Source organism: Panulirus ornatus, chromosome 68 (assembly GCF_036320965.1).
Source record: "Panulirus ornatus isolate Po-2019 chromosome 68, ASM3632096v1, whole genome shotgun sequence".
NCBI lineage: Eukaryota > Metazoa > Arthropoda > Malacostraca > Decapoda > Palinuridae > Panulirus > Panulirus ornatus.
Genome location: NC_092291.1, coordinates 3,459,140 through 3,482,128, shown reverse-complemented (window position 1 = coordinate 3,482,128; position 22,989 = coordinate 3,459,140). Strand labels below are relative to the sequence as shown.

The window sequence follows — 22,989 nt, the reverse complement described above, 5'->3', positions numbered from 1 at the left end:
GAGTATCTTCAATATGGAAGTTGTACCTATGGGAATGAGGGGGGTTTGTGATAGGCTAACCTGGTGTTTGTAATGTTGTAGATATGGACAGTGTCCAGAGCGTATGTGGATAAAGTGTAACGCGTTCATGTATGGCGAGTGTCCAGAATGTAGGTGGAGAAAGTGTAACGCGTTCATGTATGGTGAGTATGAAAGTGTAACGCGTTCATGTATGGTGAGTGTCCAGAATGTAGGCGGAGAAAGTGTAACGCGTTCATGTATGGTGAGTATGATTTTATATGAGTGTATGTCTGGTGGTGTGCTGATGAGAGCGCCGTTGTTTGATGCTTGTCGGGACGTTGCAGGGTTCTGTTCCCTTTGTCGATGTTCCGTTTGCTCCCGGGGGTTGGGTTGCCTGTGAGTATAGGGTGTTTAATTGTGAGGCAGGGTAAGATTTTATATTTCCACATGGAGGACGGTGGCTATGATCTGGAGTGGTTTAGACGGGATGTACAGAGTGTTAGTTGTAAGAAGATGACTGCTGAGAGCATAATAAAGTTGGATTGTATTGGTAACACCTTTGCTTAATTGTGTATGTGATGAGTGTCTGTGGTTGCTGGTTAGCCAAAGATTCTAAGTGCTTAGTTCAGTGTGGTTTACAATTGTTACATGTGCTTTTAACTAGGTAGATGTCCAGAAGGTGAGGCAAAGTTAAATTAGGGTGGAGCGGATGAACTATTCTTTTTCTTGACCAAATCTGGCACTAATATATATATATATATATATATATATATATATATATATATATATATATATATATATATATATATGTGTGTGTGTGTGTGTGTGTGTAAAAAATATGTAAAGTGAGACAAGTTGTGAAAATAATGACTGTAAGAACAAGGTGTGACAGTAAATGAGGTCTGAGTTGTGACATGGATACGGACGAGGGAAGAAAGATTAAGATCTACACGTCAGAAGGGAGTGGAGGGGAAAAGGGGCGGAGGGGGGGGGGGTGGAGAACTAAGGTTGGAATGAAAGAGTCTTTGAGGTATTGGGGTCTGAACATTCAGGAGGGTGAGAGGCGTCTATGAGCTAGAATGAAATGGACCTGCATGATACAATGGAGACGATACGCCAACAATGCCCTGAACCAGGAGATCTGGCTGCGGATGATTGGCTCTGGTTTTGGTGTATTATATAGATGACAGCTAGTGTGGGTATGAGCATATGAAGCTGCTGTTCATCTGTTACTTAGCGCTATCTCACCAAACCAAGAAAAGCCGAATGAGAGGGGTCGGGTAAGTGGAAGGGAAATCCTTCCCTTCCATATTACCTTCTTAGAGAAAAAATAGATGAGGCTTCTCTCAGGTTGCATGTTTTCATGGTCACTATCTACACATTGTGATGACCAGGTCTTACGCGTGCCACTTATCCTCTAACTTTCAATAACTTATTTTTCTCTTTTCTTTTTAATCAACTGCGAGAAATAATCATTTTGAAGCCAGAGTAAAGAAATCTATCGACTGTAGCTATATACGCTATGTACCTAATGACAATCAACAACAAAGTCATGACATAAGAATTTATATTATCCACATCACAATACCTTCCCGCCACACCTGCTCCCCAGCCAGTGCTCTGTGGGTTGGCAGGGAAAACTAACCTTGCGAAGTGCAGTCTATGTGTGGGCTTCGGTGTTACGTAAAGGATCCTTAGTTTTCTTTATTCAAATTAATTTGTCTTTAATCAACTTTTAATCAGCTTATCAGATGATGCCTTCTTAACCTCCCACATCGTCCCTTATCTCCCTCACAGTCGCCTAAGAACAATACTTGCCAGGGAAGAAAGTATTCTCCCAGGCATATTCGTATGTCACTTTAATATATTACATTTCAAGAAGCTTGAAACATGCAGAGGATATAACGATAACATTCAAACGGCCTAATTACTGAACAACAGTCCCTAACAAGGATACACTCAACCTACCTAGTCTTAGAATAACCTAGAAAATGGGTTCTGTTAATCTAACTGTACCTTTGTAGGTATAAGTTTAATATGTATGTGGTTAAAGAAGCGACAAATTTTCAGCCTAGCTAACTACTAAGTTCCAATGGGGGTATATCGATCACCTTAACCGTTGCAATGATTCAGTGTCTATGACGAGTGTGGGTTCTGTCTAACGAAATGTTTAGGGTGTGGTAAATGCGACTTCTCTTTTTCTACCTAATGTGAGCATAGGTTACTAGATTCACTGCTTAGCGCAGCAGTACCTGCATGGCTGACCTGCACTGTGGGCCGCAGCTGCACCGGCCAACATGATGCAACACGACCCTCAACCCTGACGCGGAGGGTGAGGCAGGCCCAGGCCACCAAGGTCACCAATCTACTCTATTACATATTTTCATGTTCTCGCCGTCCTATTTTCTTTCTTTCTTCCTCTCTCTCTATGTGTAAGCGGACTTATCATCTGTGTGTCCTTTCTTCCTCTCTCTCTATGTGTAAGCGGACTTATCATCTGCGTGTCTTTTTTCACAATCTGCTTATTTCCACCAGTGTCGTGATCTTTCGTAAAGGTGTTCTAACTGGCATAGAACCACAAGAAAACATATCTGCCGGAGCTGGTGTACAGTAGGTAGGTTAGCTACAGGCAGAATTGCGGGGGTGTTACACTGAAAACATGCGTCCAAGTATCTTGCATAATTTCATTTTATTGCACAAGAATTAAGACTAAGAAAAATGCGATATAACACCTCATCTTCCTCTGTAAAACAAACTAAACCCAGTGGGAAAATAGCGTTCTGCAATCAACAAAGGTTGGGCGGGTTAACAGCAGAATCTGGCAACTCAACCTCCGCCCCTCCCACATGCAAGTTTTCCTGAATGCTTTAGCGTGTGTGTCAGAGCAGCAAGCCAGAGTGCTTGGTGGGGTTCCTACGCTATGATGGATTAACTCTCTCTCTCTCTCTCTCTCTCTCTCTCTCTCTCTCTCTCTCTCTCTCTCTCTCTTTCCAAATAGCGATCAACCTCAGCAATTAGGCAATAGTCCATTTCATGTACTTCACAACACTATATCCTTTACTTTCTGGTTCTAGTACAAACATCTCAACGTCTTCCAAACTGGTTTCACAGTGTTACACCAGCCGTGTGGGACGATGTTACACCAGCCGTGTGGGACGATGTTACACCAGCCGTGTGGGACAATGTTACACCAGCCGTGTGGGACGATGTTACACCAGCCGTGTGGGACGATGTTACACCAGCCGTGTGGGACAATGTTACACCAGCCGTGTGGGACAATGTTACACCAGCCGTGTGGGACAATGTTACACCAGCCGTGTGGGACAATGTTACACCAGCCGTGTGGGACGATGTTACACCAGCCGTGTGGGACGATGTTACACCAGCCGTATGGGACAATGTTACACCAGCCGTGTGGGACGATGTTACACCAGCCGTGTGGGACGATGTTACACCAGCCGTGTGGGACAATGTTACACCAGCCGTGTGGGACAATGTTACACCAGCCGTGTGGGACAATGTTACACCAGCCGTGTGGGACAATGTTACACCAGCCGTGTGGAACAATGTTACACCAGCCGTGTGGGACAATGTTACACCAGCCGTGTGGGACAATGTTACACCAGCCGTGTGGGACAATGTTACACCAGCCGTGTGGGACAATGTTACACCAGCCGTGTGGGACAATGTTACACCAGCCGTGTGGGACAATGTTACACCAGCCGTGTGGGACAATGTTACACCAGCCGTGTGGGACAATGTTACACCAGCCGTGTGGGACAATGTTACACCAGCCGTGTGGGACAATGTTACACCAGCCGTGTGGGACAAAGCGTAGGAACAGAAACAAGCGGAAACATCAGCACTAGAACTAACAAATACATTACGCAAGAGAAACGTAGATTATCATTATTTTATCATTATTATTATTATTATTATTATTATTATTATTATTATTATTATTATTGATTTTGTTATCATCCTAGGAACAACTTTCACCAGTACGCCGTTCATAGGCTGACTCATGCCTGCTGCTGACGCTCAGAGAGCAACACACACACATACCACTTGAAGCGGAAGGTGTACACCAAAATTCAAGAGTTTGGACTCTTTAAAAAAAAAAAAAAAAATGTAAAACTTCAGCTAAAGCTGATTGTAACAGCTGGATTTTTCATTCCTTTAAGATATACTGCATACGTTTTTCCCTTAATATTCCAACATGACCTTCGCCAATGGCTAACCAGCTCTAAGCCCCAGGCGCCATCAACCTCACCCCACCCAGCCAGACACCAATACCCTATTGGCGCAGGGGTGCGCATGTGCAACTGGGCCCCAGGGAGCGCGAGTCTTTGCAACTTGTCCCAAGCTGCTATCAAGCACGGCCACAACATGACAGGAAGTTATACAATCGGGTGCTGTTCTGTTCCATGGAAAAGGATGAGAGAGAGAAGCAGACATACAGAGCTGTCGATTAGCGGACGCATATATATGTGTACGTCATGAGGAGAGATGGTAAATTACCTTCCACCAAGCCAGCCCGAGAACGGGCGGTCCAAACACAAGCCTATGACACACAGTGCTGGCTAATCTAACAATCTAACACATGGAGGTTGTGCTCTTGTATCACTCTACTGCGAGAGACCTTACAACATTTTTTTTACCAAGCAAAATTACGCAAACTCAAATGCATATGAAGTCAATGAGTACCAGCTTTTCCTGCAGCATGTAATAACCTATTTACTATAAGGGGAAGGAGTTTTACACACGTTGACCAACATCTCTTTGAAATTCCCTACAATCAAACTTCTTAAACGTCTGTATGTTATCCACATTCATTATTTCCTCATTCACTGCATTCCCTCCATCCACTACTGTGGGGATACTACCTACACTACTTCTTCACGTCCTCTCAACCAAGTTTGTACACCAGTTTCATGTTATGGCCTCTGGTTATACTAAACCTGCATCTTTCGAAATGCTGTTCACAATCTATATTATCAAACTGATAAAAAAAACAGAGGTTGTAATCAGGTCACCCTTTACTCTTCTCTCTTCCAGAGGTGGGCAAATTTAAGGTCTTCAACCTTCCCTTGCAACTCAGTTCTCCTAATTTTGCTACCATATCCGTTGCCTTCCTCCGGGCCCTCTCTATCAGTTCTGTGAGCTTCTTAAAGAACGGTGACCAAATTAGAGAAACACCTTCTAGTTTTGGCCTAATGTAGGCTGTGAACAATTTGCTGAACATTTCCTTATCCACACACATGAATGCTATTCTAATCACTAAGAACGATGTTGACTCATGCACACATTCCTTCAGCTTATTTTCAGTTAGATGACAGTTATATCGAGACCTTCGTTTCCTTTACATTCACGTTTGAATGTCATCATCCATACAGCACACCATATTTAGAATCTGTCTTAGTGCCATTGTAAGATGATGCAATCCTCCTCCTTTTTTCACTCCCTTCATAAGCTCAGCGTTATATGCAGACATATTATGGCAATTCATTCTCGCAGATCATGAAGAGTGATGGACCCAGACGATAACCCTTCGGCATTCCACTGGTATTCTTAACCCATTTCGTGAAGGCTACCCTGACATGCGTCCTTTGTTCCCTTTCACAAGATAATCTTCTAACCACTGAAGGCGTCGTCTTATATATATATATATATATATATATATATATATATATATATATATATATATATATATATATATATATATATATATATTCCTATCAGTCCACGGGGAAAATGAAACACGAAAAGTTCCCAAGTGCACTTTCGTATAATAATCACATCATCAGGGGAGACACAAGAGAGAAATATAACAGTCAGTTGATATACATCAACTGACTTATATTTCTCTCTTGTGTCTCCCCTGATGATGTGATTATTACACGAAAGTGCACTTGGGAACTTTTCGTGTTTCATTTTCCCCGTGGACTCAGGAATATCTTGATCACGCGCAAAATTGTGATCCTTTTCAATATATATACATACATATATATATATATATATATATATATATATATATATATATATATATATATATATATATATTCTTTCTTTTCTTTCAAACTATTCGCCATTTCCCGCATTAGCGAGGTAGCGTTAAGAACAGAGGACTGGGCCTTTGAGGGAATACCCTCACCTGGCCCAATCCTCTGTTCCTTCTTTTGGAAAATTAAAAAAAAAAACCGAGAGGGGAGGATTTCCAGCCCCCGCTCCCTCCCCTTTTAGTCGCCTTCTACGACATGCAGGGAATACGTGGGAAGTATTCTTAATCCCCTATCTCCAGGGATAATATATATATATATATATATATATATATATATATATATATATATATATATATATATATATATATATATATATATCAAAGTCTTACTGCTAGTGTTATTGTACTGCAAGGGAACATCAAAAGCACTGTTTTTCAGTACCTGTCTTTAGCTAAATTAGGAGATTAGGGTGACACTAAACTTCCCAGACTCCCCCTCCCTAACAGACTGCATACACACACCTCTCTCCTCTAACCTCCCTCACCAACCATCCATAAACATATTAAACAAAAATGGTGACATCACACAACCCTGCCGCAGACCGACCTTCACTAGGAACCATTCACTTTCGTCTCTCCCTACCCATATACACGCTTTACACCCTTGATAAAACTTCTCACTGTTTCTAACAGCTTGACTTCCACACCATATAATCTTAATACCTTTCATAAAGCATCTCTGTCAACCCCATCATATGCCTTCTCCAGATACATTAATGCCACATTCAAATCCGTCTACTTTTCTATATATCACATACATTATTCAAAGTAAACATCTGATCCACAGAGCCTCTACCTCTTCTGAAACCACACTGCACCTCCCAATCTTATGTTCTGTACATGCCTTCACCCTCTCAATCAGTACCCTCCCGTACAACTTACCAGGTATACTCAACAAACTTATACCTTTGTAGTTTGAACACACCTTTGTCCCATTTGCCTCCATACCATATCACTATACATGCATTCCGCCAATCCTAAGGCACTTCACCATGATCCATACACACATTGAATATCCTCAACAACCAATCAAGAACAGTCATCCTTTCTTAATAAATTCAACTGCAATACCATCCACACCCGCCGCCTTGCCAAATTTCATCTTTCGCAAGGCTTTCAACACCTCTTGTCTCTTCGCCAAACCACTCTCCATGACTCTCTCAATTTGCATAGTACCCCGACCTAAAAACCCTATATCTGCCACTCTATCATCAAACACATTTCACAGTCCTTCAAAAAACTCACTCCATCTCCTCCTCACTTCATCACAACTTGCTGTCAGTTACCCTTTTACCTCCTCCACCGATCTTCCCATTTGTTCTTTTGTCTTTCGCACATTAATCAACTCCTTCCATAACATCTTTTTTCTCCATTAAGTTTGATGTTATTCTCATCTCAACTCTCATATGCCTTCTTCAACCCTTGCACCTTCCTCTTGACCTTCTGCCGTTATCTATCATACAACTCCCAATCAATTGCATTCCTTCATTGTAAGTAACGCCCAAACGCCTCACTTTTCTCTTTCACAAACAACTTTACTTCTTCATCCCACCCCTTACTACCCTTTCTAATCTGCCCACCACCTACCTTTCGCATGCCACATTCATCTCTTGCACATGCCATCACTGCTTCCCTAAATGCATCCCATTCCTCATCCACTCCCCTCACTTCATTTGTTCACACCTTTTGCCATTCTACACTCAATCTCTGCTGGTACTTTTACTCATAAATCTCCTTTCTAAGCTCACTTACTCTCACCATTCTCTTCTCCCCGACAGTCAACACTTTTTTCGAAAACCTCTACTAATCTTCACCCTCGCCTCCATAAGATGGTGATCAGACAACCCACCAGCTACCCGTCAGCACATTAACATCCAAAAGTCTCCTTTATACGTTCTATCAATTAATACATAATATAATAATGCCCGTTGACCATCTCACCTACTAACATACGTATTATTGTGTATATCTCTTTTTAAACCAGGTATTCCCAATCACCAGCCTTTTTCCAGCACGCAAAACCAAGAGCTCTTCAAAATTCCCATTCATAACACTGAATATCCCATGCGAACCAATTATATCCTTAACTGCCATATCACTCACCTTTGCATTCAAATCACCCATCACTAGCACCCGATCTCGTACATCAAAACTGCAGACACAATCACTCAGCTGCTCCCAAAACACTTGCCTCTCATGATCTTTCTTCTCATGACCAGGTGCATATGCACCAATAATCACCCATCTCTTGCCTTCCACTTTCAGTTTTACCCATATCAGTATAGAATTTACTTCCTTATACTCTATCACATACTCCCACAACTCCTGCTTCAGTAGTAGTGCTACTCCTTCTTTAGTACTTGTACTCTCACCAAACCCTGACTTTACTCGCAAAACTTTTCCAAGCCATTCTTTCCCTTTACCCCAGAGCTTCGTTTCACTCAGAGCCAGAACATCCAGGTTCCTTTCCTCAAACATACTACCTATCTCTCCTCTCTTATCTTCTTGGTTACATCCACACACATTCAGACATCCCAATCTGAGCCTTTCCCTCTTCTATATGTATTACATTGGGTGCCTGTGTGCCACCACCACTAGCTTGACCCTGTAATCCTCAGTAAGCTGCTGCGTCATATAATTTTTGGCAACTCAAGGATAGGCCGTTTTGATACCTGTTTGTTTCCTAATCCTCGAAGCTTTGGAACATCTGCCCTCTCGTCTTTCCAGATAACTATGACCTGTCACACTTTGAAATACAAGTTTCTCACTTCCTCCAAAACTCGTAAATACCTTCCCTTGCCTCTTCTTTTTCCCATTCATTAGCCTCTCTGTATTTCATTTAAGGTCCGCATGACAGAATGCCCTAATCAAGGCTATCTCATTAACGCTATTCTTTTTTCCTTCATACAAACTCGCCATTTCCCTTGTTAGCGTAGTAGCGTTCATGACTGAGCCTTAGAAGGAAAACTTCTCATTTGGCCCCCATTTCTGTTCCTTCTTTTGGAAAAGTAAAACGGGAGGGAGGATTTCCAGCTCCCCGCTGCCTCCCCTTTTAGTCGCTTTCTACGACATGCAGGGAATACGTGGGAAGTATTCTTTCTCCCCTATCCCCAGAGATATAACGCTGTATATATATATATATATATATATATATATATATATATATATATATATATATATATATATATATATATATATATATATTCCTATGAGTCCACGGGGAAAATGAAACACGATAAGTTCCCAAGTGCACTTTCGTGTATTAATCACATCAGGGGAGATACAAGAAAGAAATATAGGTCAGCTGATATACAACGAAGAGACGTAGCTAGGACGCCATTTGGTTAACATGTGATTGTCCAAGACAATCACATGTTTACCAAATGCCGCAATAATAATTCGAACCTAAGCGCTCGACCCCAGGAGGCCCGTGAATGCGTCGTCGTAGTCAGTGACGCAAACCAGTAAACCTCGGAGATATTCATTTTCACCTGAAAAAAAGTTAATACATTTTCCCTTGTGAGTGTAGACTGAGAGGCACCAAATGTTTCTTTGCCAACAGAATTCATTCAAGAAACAAAAATTTCATAAGAGTGTGAAACTGTCATTTATCTTATACATTTTACTGTAACATTATCTCAACTAAATGGCTGCATAAAGGAGATATCTTTATCTTTAAATCTTGGAACGTAAGTTGATGGTCAAGCGGGGGACAAGGAACCATATGTCGTCACGTCCATACAGAAGTGTGTCGTTTCAGGGCCTGAGTTCCGTACCCTTAGGCCATGTTAAGCAGCACATCTTCAAGATAATCCTTATAACCTGAAAACATGTGTATCGAGCGAGATGATCTTATCATCAATATATTAAGGTCAAGCTAACCTCAGGTGAGCAGCCCCTTCTAACTTGCACCACGACGCACACACCATGGCTGTGGTCGTTGCATCTGACCATCGTATCAAATCGTCGTTTTCATTAACTACCACGACGTCTCAAAACTGGTGAACACTATGTTACGTCTAAGTGTACACACGGCTCCCTAACATGACACCATTCCCGCCACTACATTACCTACCATACTAAACCCCTACGTGATAACTAGGATCCGTACATGGCTAATCTGCAGCCTCGGGAGCAGGACGGAGAGTACGCTGGTGTTACATGAGCTTCCACCGTCACACTCTACTACATCTTGTCACACCAAGGACCTGGTTCCAGGTGACAAACAGGAGCAGTAGTTTATCCATGCTGATGGGCGGATGGTGGCCAGCAAGGGGGAGCAGGTCGTGGCTAGCGGGGGTGAGTGGCCAGTAGGGCGATCAAGTGAGCTAGGCCGCCTCGAGAGACCGCCGTACTCTCCCGCGCGCGCGCGCTGACGCCATCCCCGCGCCACCCACTCCCCCTGACAGAACTTGTACTACTACTTGCACGCCGCGAGTCATCCAAATGTACATCATAATAACATCAGTTTTACGTAAGAACAAAGTTGCTCGGGAGTGCTCGAAGAACAACAACGAGCAGATGAATCTTTGGCTTCAGACGTACGAAGACCGACTTCCCTGGGATGTATGTCCCTACGTACGAGCCGCCCAGCAGCAGCAACCCCGTCCCACACAGGGAGCCTGACGGAGCCGCCTGCGGCAGGATTACCACCTCTACTAATACTCCCGGCCATAAAATCTTGCTTAAATCAACTGAAAAGCGATGCATCAGGACCAGGGGACGGTACCGGCGCTGCCTGCCTGCCTGCCATACTTGCCACAGAATCGGTTACCTGACCTCATACCAGCACTTTCCAACATCTGAACTTGAATAACCCAACCACAGCGACCATGTTACCACCACAGCTACCAACCACAGCGACCATGTTACCACAACAGCTACCAACCACAGTGACCATGTCACCACCACAGCTACCAACCACAGCGACCATGTTACCACCACAGCTACCAACCACAGCGACCATGTCACCACCACAGCTACCAACCACAGCGACCATGTCAGCACCACGGCTACCAACCACAGCGACCATGTCACCACCACAGCTACCAACCACAGCGACCATGTCACCACCACGGCTACCAACCAGAGCGACCATGTCACCACCACAGCTACCAACCACAGCGAAGATGTCACCACCACAGCTACCAACCACAGCGAAGATGTCACCACCACAGCTACTAACCACAGCGACCATGTTACCACCACAGCTACCAACCACAGCGACCATGTCACCACCACAGCTACCAACCACAGCGACCATGTCACCACCACAGCTACCAACCACAGCGACCATGTTACCACTACACCTACCAACCACAGCGACCATGTCACCACCACAGCTACCAACCACAGCGACCATGTTACCACCACAGCTACCAACCACAGCGACCATGTTACCACCACAGCGACCATGTTACCACCACAGCTACCAACCACAGCGACCATGTCACCACCACAGCTACCAACCACAGCGACCATGTCACCACCACAGCTACCAACCACAGCGACCATGTCACCACCACAGCTACCAACCACAGCGACCATGTCACCACCACAGCTACCAACCACAGTGACCATGTCACCACCACAGCTACCAACCACAGCGACCATGTCACCACCACAGCTACCAACCACAGCGACCATGTCACCACCACAGCTACCAACCACAGCGACCATGTCACCACCACATCTACCAACCACAGCGACCATGTTACCACCACAGCTACCAACCACAGCAACCATGTCACCACCACGGCTACCAACCACAGCGACCATGTCACCACTACACCTACCAACCACAGCGACCATGTCACCACCACAGCTACCAACCACAGTGACCATGTCACCACCACAGCTACCAACCACAGCGACCATGTCACCACCACAGCTACCAACCACAGCGACCATGTTACCACCACAGCTACCAACCACAGTGACCATGTCACCACCACAGCGACCATGTCACCACCACAGCTACCAACCACAGCGACCATGTCACCACTACACCTACCAACCACAGCGACCATGTCACCACCACAGCTACCAACCACAGTGACCATGTCATCACCACAGCTACCAACCACAGCGACCATGTCACCACCACAGCTACCAACCACAGCGACCATGTCACCACCACAGCTACCAACCAGTGACCATGTCACCACCACAGCTACCAACCACAGCGACCATTTCACCACCACAGCTACCAACCACAGCGACCATGTCACCACCACAGCTACCAACCACAGCGACCATGTCACCACCACAGCTACCAACCACAGCGACCATGTCACCACTACAGCTACCAACCACAGCGACCATGTCACCACTACACCTACCAACCACAGCGACCATGTCACCACCACAGCGACCATGTCACCACCACAGCTACCAACCACAACGACCATGTCACCATTATAGCTACAATCCACAGGGAGCATGTCACCATTATAGCTATCTTAATTGTTTAAGCACTGATCTAGGCTATCTTAATTGTTTAAGCACTGACCTAGGCTATCTTAATTGTTTAAGCACTGACCTAGGCTATCTTAATTGTTTAAGCACTGACCTAGGCTATCTTAATTGTTTAAACACTGACCTAGGCTATCTTAATTGTTTAAACACTGACCTAGGCTATCTTAATTGTTTAAACACTGACCTAGGCTATCTTAATTGTTTAAACACTGACCTAGGCTATCTTAATTGGGGAATTGAGGCCTTACTCCTGCCCTGAAATTAGGATACTATATATATATATATATATATATATATATATATATATATATATATATATATATATATATATATACAGAGAGAGAGAGAGAGAGAGAGAGAGAGAGAGAGAGAGAGAGAGAGAGAGAGACCGCTGCTCGGCGAATCATCAGATGATCTACCATTATGACCTGTTCGCGAGTTCTGTGATCTAGCAACATCTGACACCTGGCTACAACTACGACTCAGAAATTGATATACAACTCAGACTGCTTACCTCTCGCGCCTCATTGTCAACCAAGTCTGACCCATCTTGTCCGGTGGGAGCCACTTGCTGAAACTTGTGGAGAAAACACACTCTCCCTGGCGTCAGTAAGCACGCATCAGTGGCTTGGGTCAACAAACACGCACAATATGGGCGTGTTAACAATGGGTCGTAGACGCTGAAGGTAAACACAAGTGTGGGAGACACGTATGACTTTGTTTATATACGGTATTTGGTCCCCTGATGCTACTGGATTCGCTCTACTCTAAGTATAACCCTTCTTTTCTCCCTCCTTGCTGTTATCTTACTTCATAACCCGTTGTTTCACCAATTCACTTTACTTGCTAACACAACAAGAACTGTCCTAGTTCCAAAAAAGCAAATGTGTTACCGCCTCCTGCGTAATGCACTGATCCTCTCTATGCTTCAGCCAACACTGTGCTAACGATCACTGTTGTAGGTTTGGTGTAGCGGTGGATACCAGTCCTGCGGCTTAATCTCCCGTATGTACACCTCACCACAGCTTAATTCTGCTTCATCGCTGATAAGTGTTCACTCATGACACTGTTGGTTATCTTAGGTAGCCTCACTATAACCAAAAGATTTCCAGTTTAACTCTGTTCGATAACATAGTATGATGTCGATGTGGGCTACTCGGTGAAGGTAGTGGACCACCTGGTGCGTAAGTGCAGGGTGTGGGGGTGGTCCACCTGTTGTACAGGGATACAGGGTGTGGGAGTGGTCCACCTGTTGTACAGGGATACAGGGTGTGGGTGGTGATCCGTTTGTGAGTGGGGCTACAGGATGTGGGAAGTGGGCCATCTGGTGCGGTCCAGCTTCATCCTACGTCCCCTCACCTCGTCAGGGGCAGCCGAGAAACATCTTCATTTTTCGTCACATTGCTCTTGATCTCACAGTCCTGGGAATTGCTTCATTTCAACGAGCTGCCAAGTCATCTAACTTAAACACCGATTAACACAGTTGAATATTTCTGTGGGTTTCATGAGTGGCCCCGGATGTCATGAAGAATACTTCAGAACACTTTGCTTTTCAAGAAGGTGGTCATAAATTCATTTTATTTTGGTTCTGTATTTGTACTGAATATCTCATTCTTAGGGACAAACCAGTGGCTCTTCCATCTTCGATTGAGAACTCATATAATACACTGTGCCCCAGGATATCAGCGCTACCTTATCTGGCTGTCTTCAGTTTCCTCAACGTCCTCCGTTTACTGTTGCAAGTAACAAGAGATCATAACACTAACGTACGTATGTAACGGTCTTAATATCCTGGACAACGGCAGTCGTGCAAGTGTGCCGTTGTGTTGCCTTAGCGAGACTGGCCGGGGCCACGGGCGAGGGAGGCGTGTGCCCTCCCTGCCGCGCCAACGTGGGCACATCACCACGCCACAGATTACCACCATGTGTCAGCACCTAGTGAAGGGAGTGAACCTAACGTGCGTGCATGTGTCCGTGTGTCATGTTTCCAGTCACGTGCCTGTTTGGTATGTGGTTAGTGTGAGGTTGTGTACATGCAAACATTCTGTGTATACTTAACCCATAACTGTTGATCGCTACGGAAGCTTGCCAATTACTCCTCCACTTACACGAGTATCCATCGGTCAAGTTCAGTATTTACTTAATCACCGAGAAGCAACTGTGTGATGTGCTTCTCTCTCTCATGAACCAACACGTTACGTTGCAGGAGGTGACGGGGAGAAACGTACAAACAACAAGTTGGTCTGGAAATCTGAGCCATGCCAGCAGATCCTGACAGCCTTTGACGCATTATATGAAATCGAAATATTTGGCACCTCAAAAATGGTTACGTTTCTACGTGAATATGTACTTATGGTAATGTCTGATCAACCTCTCCCTCTGAATACACAAGAAAGAAAAAAATGTGTCGATAAACAAACACTGAGTCCTTGACATTTTTTCGTTGTTCAGCTTTATTTGTTCGCCAGAGATCCCCAGCAAGAAGACGTTGGTGTAATGTTAACACAATTGTGTAACAGTCAGGGGATCTACATTCCTGATATACACTGGTTCTGTATAATACAATACAACTAAATGAAAGTCTGAAGTGCGGCTACGAATTGCGTCATGAGCTGGTAATGTTGCTAGATATCACCACACGCTTCAATTCCGGTATATGAAAAGAATGTCACATTACGCTTAATGCTTTATGTATATATATATATATATATATATATATATATATATATATATATATATATATATATATATATATATATATATATGACCGTTCTTAGCACAGCTTTGCTGTTAGTTTTAATAACGACGGTTGAGGAGGAGTTACTAACGTGACGTCAGAGTTGTACCGTGGTCTCGCCTGACCAACATGATGCACTTCGGTTGTGTTCGTGTGCCGGGGATGGCGCCACTCTCTATAAAAGCTACACCAGCAACAACCACATTTAGGATGAGAACGTGCCAGAATATATGTAAGTTTGGGTGAAGCTTGATGAATGCGACGTAGTCTGACGGGGAGAGGTTGGCCGGGTGGGGGGAGACGAGTGCAAGAATTCCATCACTCCTACTCCAAGGCTGGATGGATGAGATGCCTTATTTCCCTAATCCCATAATTATTTCAAAACTGTCAGCATTTAAGGAAATGTGATAACTTAGCTATAATATTCCAGTGCACGGAGAACAAATAAATCAACGCCCAAGTTTCTGAAGCAAGAAAGGGCAGAAGGGAGGGTATTCCCTCTTTAACCTTCTACAAATCACTGCATGCATATTCATGGTTATACTTACCTGAATGGAGTATAGTTTTCTAAGCTAACGAGGATATCTATAATCTGCTGACATAATTGCAGGAAATAACTAGTTAGATGTCGCTCGTGGTTCTCTAAGTCTCACTAAAAGCAGCCTGTGTCAAACACACATCTGCCGGTGAGCGACTGCGTCTGGGATATTCCCTTCATACAACTGAAGACTGGAGGTGCCCCAGCCACCCTGCAGGCCCCGCCGCCTGGCTATGTGTGCCGTAAGTCCTCCTCACACCGTACCAAGCAGCTCTCTCCTTAGCCTGATGTTAAGATGGTCGCTGATAAAGGCACAAAGCAGTCTATGTTGTCACCAAACTCCATACTATGAGAACATCACGTGTATTGCTTTACTGGAACTTAGTTCCGTTGAAGGACAATCAAGTTTCGGTATAAAGCCTTTCCTAAAAAAAAAAAAGTATTGGATAATTTGTTGCAGCTAATTTTCAGGAATTATCTGAGGGATTTGATAATATGTGATGATATTCGCATAAAAAATTAGTGACATACTTAGTAATGTGATGGATTACCATTTTGTGGTCGTGTTAAGTGAGGCAGTTGTAAGATCTGATGACTTAAGTTAGTGTGGTCCGCGCAACCCCACGTTACGCATGGCTGCAGGCGGAGGTAAACATGATATTCCCCAGCTGGTCACGGATGAACATTTCACCTTTACAAACTACACTGTCACTGTCATCCCTCCCGCCAGTGACCCATCTGCCTTCCCTAGTGTGACCTGTGACCAGGACACATCTGCCTTCCCTAGTGTGACCTGTGACCAGGACACGTCTGCCTTCCCTAGTGTGACCTGTGACCAGGACACATCTGCCTTCCCTAGTGTGACCTGTGACCAGGACACATCTGCCTTCCCTAGTGTGACCTGTGACCAGGACACGTCTGCCTTCCCTAGTGTGACCTGTGACCAGGACACATCTGCCTTCCCTAGTGTGACCTGTGACCAGGACACGTCTGCCTTCCCTAGTGTGACCTGTGACCAGGACACGTCTGCCTTCCCTAGTGTGACCTGTGACCAGGACACGTCTGCCTTCCCTAGTGTGACCTGTGACCAGGACACGTCTGCCTTCCCTAGTGTGACCTGTGACCAGGACACATCTGCCTTCCCTAGTGTGACCTGTGACCAGGACACATCTGCCTTCCCTAGTGTGACCTGTGACCAGGACACATCTGCCTTCCCTAGTGTGACCTGTGACCAGGACACGTCTGCCTTCCCTAGTGTGACCTGTGACCAGGACACATCTGCCTTCCCTAGTGTGACCTGTGACCAGGACACATCTGCCTTCCCTAGTGTGACCTGTGACCAGGACACATCTGCCTTCCCTAGTGTGACCTGTGACCAGGACACGTCTGCCTTCCCTAGTGTGACCTGTGACCAGGACACGTCTGCCTTCCCTAATGTGACCTGTGACCAGGACAAGTTTGCCATGCCTCATCTAACCTTTAACCAGGACACATCTGCCTTCCCTAGTGTGACCTGTGACCAGGACACATCTGCCTTCCCTAGTGTGACCTGTGACCAGGACACATCTGCCTTCCCTAGTGTGACCTGTGACCAGGACACATCTGCCTTCCCTGGTGTGACCCGTGACCAGGACACGTCTGCCTTCCCTGGTGTAATCCGTGACCAGGACACGTCTGCCTTCCCTAGTGTGACCTGTGACCAGGACACATCTGCCTTCCCTAGTGTGACCTGTGAGCAGGCAACGTCTGCCTTCCCTAGTGTGACCTGTGACCAGGACATGTCTGCCTTCCCTAGTGTGACCTGTGACCAGGACACATCTGCCTTCCCTAGTGTGACCTGTGACCAGGACACATCTGCCTTCCCTAGTGTGACCTGTGACCAGGACACGTCTGCCTTCCCTAGTGTGACCTGTGACCAGGACACATCTGCCTTCCCTAGTGTGACCTGTGACCAGGACACATCTGCCTTCCCTAGTGTGACCTGTGACCAGGACACATCTGCCTTCCCTAGTGTGACCTGTGACCAGGACACATCTGCCTTCCCTAGTGTGACCTGTGACCAGGACACGTCTGCCTTCCCTAGTGTGACCTGTGACCAGGACACATCTGCCTTCCCTAGTGTGACCTGTGACCAGGACACATCTGCCTTCCCTAGTGTGACCTGTGACCAGGACACATCTGCCTTCCCTAGTGTGACCTGTGACCAGGACACATCTGCCTTCCCTAGTGTGACCTGTGACCAGGACACATCTGCCTTCCCTAGTGTGACCTGTGACCAGGACACATCTGCCTTCCCTAGTGTGACCTGTGACCAGGACACATCTGCCTTCCCTAGTGTGACCTGTGACCAGGACACATCTGCCTTCCCTAGTGTGACCTGTGACCAGGACACGTCTGCCTTCCCTAGTGTGACCTGTGACCAGGACACATCTGCCTTCCCTAGTGTGACCTGTGACCAGGACACATCTGCCTTCCCTAGTGTGACCTGTGACCAGGACACATCTGCCTTCCCTAGTGTGACCTGTGACCAGGACACGTCTGCCTTCCCTAGTGTGACCTGTGACCAGGACACATCTGCCTTCCCTAGTGTGACCTGTGACCAGGACACATCTGCCTTCCCTAGTGTGACCTGTGACCAGGACACATCTGCCTTCCCTAGTGTGACCTGTGACCAGGACACATCTGCCTTCCCTAGTGTGACCTGTGACCAGGACACATCTGCCTTCCCTAGTGTGACCTGTGACCAGGACACATCTGCCTTCCCTAGTGTGACCTGTGACCAGGACACGTCTGCCTTCCCTAGTGTGACCTGTGACCAGGACACGTCTGCCTTCCCTAGTGTGACCTGTGACCAGGACACGTCTGCCTTCCCTAGTGTGACCTGTGACCAGGACACGTCTGCCTTCCCTAGTGTGACCTGTGACCAGGACACATCTGCCTTCCCTAGTGTGACCTGTGACCAGGACACATCTGCCTTCCCTAGTGTGACCTGTGACCAGGACACATCTGCCTTCCCTAGTGTGACCTGTGACCAGGACACATCTGCCTTCCCTAGTGTGACCTGTGACCAGGACACATCTGCCTTCCCTAGTGTGACCTGTGACCAGGACACGTCTGCCTTCCCTAGTGTGACCTGTGACCAGGACACATCTGCCTTCCCTAGTGTGACCTGTGACCAGGACACATCTGCCTTCCCTAGTGTGACCTGTGACCAGGACACGTCTGCCTTCCCTAGTGTGACCTGTGACCAGGACACATCTGCCTTCCCTAGTGTGACCTGTGACCAGGACACATCTGCCTTCCCTAGTGTGACCTGTGACCAGGACACATCTGCCTTCCCTAGTGTGACCTGTGACCAGGACACATCTGCCTTCCCTAGTGTGACCTGTGACCAGGACACATCTGCCTTCCCTAGTGTGACCTGTGACCAGGACACATCTGCCTTCCCTAGTGTGACCTGTGACCAGGACACATCTGCCTTCCCTAGTGTGACCTGTGACCAGGACACATCTGCCTTCCCTAGTGTGACCTGTGACCAGGACACATCTGCCTTCCCTAGTGTGACCTGTGACCAGGACACATCTGCCTTCCCTAGTGTGACCTGTGACCAGGACACATCTGCCTTCCCTAGTGTGACCTGTGACCAGGACACATCTGCCTTCCCTAGTGTGACCTGTGACCAGGACACATCTGCCTTCCCTAGTGTGACCTGTGACCAGGACACATCTGCCTTCCCTAGTGTGACCTGTGACCAGGACACATCTGCCTTCCCTAGTGTGACCTGTGACCAGGACACATCTGCCTTCCCTGGTGTGACCCGTGACCAGGACACGTCTGCCTTCCCTGGTGTAATCCGTGACCAGGACACGTCTGCCTTCCCTAGTGTGACCTGTGACCAGGACACATCTGCCTTCCCTAGTGTGACCTGTGAGCAGGCAACGTCTGCCTTCCCTAGTGTGACCTGTGACCAGGACACGTCTGCCTTCCCTAGTGTGACCTGTGACCAGGACACATCTGCCTTCCCTAGTGTGACCTGTGACCAGGACACATCTGCCTTCCCTAGTGTGACCTGTGACCAGGACACATCTGCCTTCCCTAGTGTGACCTGTGCCCAGAACACATCTGCCTTTAGTGTGCCTTGAGCAGGAAAACTTTCTCCCCTTTCATGGGGCCCAAAGGAAAAACATTAAACTTGCTTGGTCACCTCAAAGAGCCGGCAGTGGCGGCATTCTCTCCACCGGTAACGCCTGGTGGAGCTCCTCTCCAACAGTGGACACGTTCTCCATCAATGGTAAGAACCCCCCAAACCTTCACCTCTATAATAAGCTTAACACGGTCAGTATTAAAGTGTTTATCAGAGGAAGCGTTCCCTCCACTCGTCTCACAGACAATCCACCGTCCTGGGATATGGACTATTGAGCAGCAGGTGTGGGTCTCTACCTCACCTCCTGCACACTTGTCTGGTGAGCAGGTGGTGGAGGAGGGCGGCTGGCCGGCCGTGGGAGCTGGTAGAGAGCGGGGTCAGGTGTTCCCACCAAGGACACAGCTCCACCATAAATGCGCAAATTCTCACTCAACTCGTACAGTCAACAGCAGAAGTAATGGCTATCATTTTTTTGCTTCATGCTCTCGCGCTGGAAATGTCAGATATCTATTTTACACTGACAACTGTTGGTAATCACGGCCACCACTACCACCAGCCCCTCCTACCATCACTGGTGAGCTTCACACATGCGTACACGACATATTCTGAAGGAAGAAACAATGTACACTTTGTAGGATGTTCTTCTCTTGACCTGACCCAATTGTCTCGATATCCGCTCACACGTGTTTCCCTCCTTCCATTATATCTTTATTCCAATTTATACTGAGCAAATATATATATATATATATATATATATATATATATATATATATATAATATATATATATATATATATATACACACACACGAATAGAGTGCATATCAACTCGTACTTTTCATAGAACACATAATACCTTCCAACAGCAAGGATTCGAACCCGTACCTTTTGCGTGGTAGCTGGGAACGCTAACCGCTCGGCTATGATCCACCCCCCCCCCCCCTAACAGGGGAATGGCTGTTCAATTACTAGTCATCGAATACCCATCGTCTCACATCCATGAGCAACGGGGTCTACAGAATTCCAAAGCTTCGACGTGTAGGGAAAGACACAGTTGTCAAAACGACCCACACTTGAGCTGCCAACGGCCACAATAATCATGTGACGCAGCAGCTTGACGAGTATTGCGTGGTCTAGCTAGTGGTGGGGGCACGCAAGAAGCCAGCTCTCGGGAGCAAAACCCGAAGTAATATCTACAGAAGAGGAAAAGTGAACCAACATTGCGGCATAGGGCAAAAGGGTCAAGTTTTGATGTTAGCCTGGACTTTACTAAAAGCTCATGAAGCCCAAGGCTGCTCTACTTACAGCAGCAGCGAAATGCAGACTCCTTTAGAGTGAAAAATTCTTTGACATGACTGTTCTCCGAATGATATAGCCACACGAAAAAAGACTTTCCACTCGCGGCGTAACGTCCAGCAGGCGGAGTCCGGTAACACACACACACACACACACACACACACACACACACACACACACACGTATATATATATATATATATATATATATATATATATATATATATATATATATATATATCTTTTCTTTTTTCTTTTAAACTATTCGCCATTTCCCGCATTAGCGAGGTAGCGTTAAGAACAGAGGATTGGGCCTTTTTTGGAATATCCTCACCTGGCCCCCTCTGTTCCTTCTTTTGGAAAATTGAAAAAAAAAAAAAAAAAAGAGGGGGGGATTTCCCGCCCCCCTCCCTCCCCTTTTTGTCCCCCTTCTACGACACGCAGGGAAACGTGGGAAATATTCTTTCTCCCTATCCCCCGGGGGGAAAATTTTATTTTATATATATATATAATTTTTAAAATATATATATTATATATAATATATATATATTATACCTCCCTGGGGATAGGGGAGAAGAATATTTCCCTATTCCCTGCGTGTCGTAAAGGCGACTAAATGGGGGGGGATGGGTGGCGGGAAAACCTCCCCTCTCATTTTTTTTTTTTTTTTTTTTTCCCCAAAAAAAGGAACAGAGAAGGGGGCCCGGTGAGGTATTCCCTCAAAGGCCCATCCTCTGTTCTTAACGCTACCCGCTAATGCGGAAATGGCGAATATATGAAAAAAAAAAAAGCCATTGTTGGCAAAGGAAAAAGGGGATACGAGTGAGTGCTCAAATTACAAGTAAAATTTTTTTGAGTATTCCGGGGAAAATTTAAATGGGAGGGTATTGATTGAGAGGGTGAAAGCATGTACAGAGCATCAGATTGGGGAAGAGCAGTGTGGTTTCAGAAGTGGTAGAGGATGTGTGGATCAGGTGTTTGCTTTGAAGAATGTATGTGAGAAATACTTAGAAAAGCAAATGGATTTGTATGTAGCATTTATGGATCTGGAGAAGGCATATGATAGAGTGGATAGAGATGCTCTGTGGAAGGTATTAAGAATATATGGTGTGGGAGGCAAGTTGTTAGAAGCAGTGAAAAGTTTTTATCGAGGATGTAAGGCATGTGTACGTGTAGGAAGAGAGGAAAGTGATTGGTTCTCAGTGAATGTAGGTTTGCGGCAGGGGTGTGTGATGTCTCCATGGTTGTTTAATTTGTTTATGGATGGGGTTGTTAGGGAGGTGAATGCAAGAGTTTTGGAAAGAGGGGCAAGTTTGAAGTCTGTTGTGGATGAGAGAGCTTGGGAAGTGAGTCAGTTGTTGTTCGCTGATGATACAGCGCTGGTGGCTGATTCATGTGAGAAACTGCAGAAGCTGGTGACTGAGTTTGGTAAAGTGCGTGAAAGAAGAAAGTTAAGAGTAAATGTGAATAAGAGCAAGGTTATTAGGTGCAGTAGGGTTGAGGATCAAGTCAATTGGGAGGTAAGTTTGAATGGAGAAAAATTGGAGGAAGTAAAGTGTTTTAGATATCTGGGAGTGGATCTGGCAGCAGATGGAACCATGGAAGCGGAAGTGGATCATAAGGTGGGGGAGGGGGCGAAATTTCTGGGAGCCTTGAAGAATGTGTGGAAGTCGAGAACAATATCTCGGAAAGCAAAAATTGGTATGTTTGAAGGAATAGTGGTTCCAACAATGTTGTAT

General features: G+C 45.9%; 1 protein-coding gene across 12 annotated transcripts in view; it reads right to left on the bottom strand.

Annotated features, from left to right (window-relative positions):
- The window catches only part of wnd (Mitogen-activated protein kinase kinase kinase 13 wallenda), a 436,263-nt gene that overhangs the window by 150,165 nt on the left and 263,109 nt on the right, over nucleotides 1-22,989 (bottom strand). For 2 of the 12 annotated variants that reach the window (XM_071659725.1, XM_071659728.1), the window contains exon 1: nucleotides 13,053-14,392. The exons of the other annotated variants lie outside the window; for them this stretch is intronic. In XM_071659725.1, coding sequence (XP_071515826.1) covers nucleotides 13,053-13,087 — 35 coding nt within the window. In that variant the 5' untranslated portion in view covers nucleotides 13,088-14,392. Of the gene's footprint in view, nucleotides 1-13,052; nucleotides 14,393-22,989 lie in introns of those variants that run through there. 12 annotated transcript variants of the gene reach the window in all.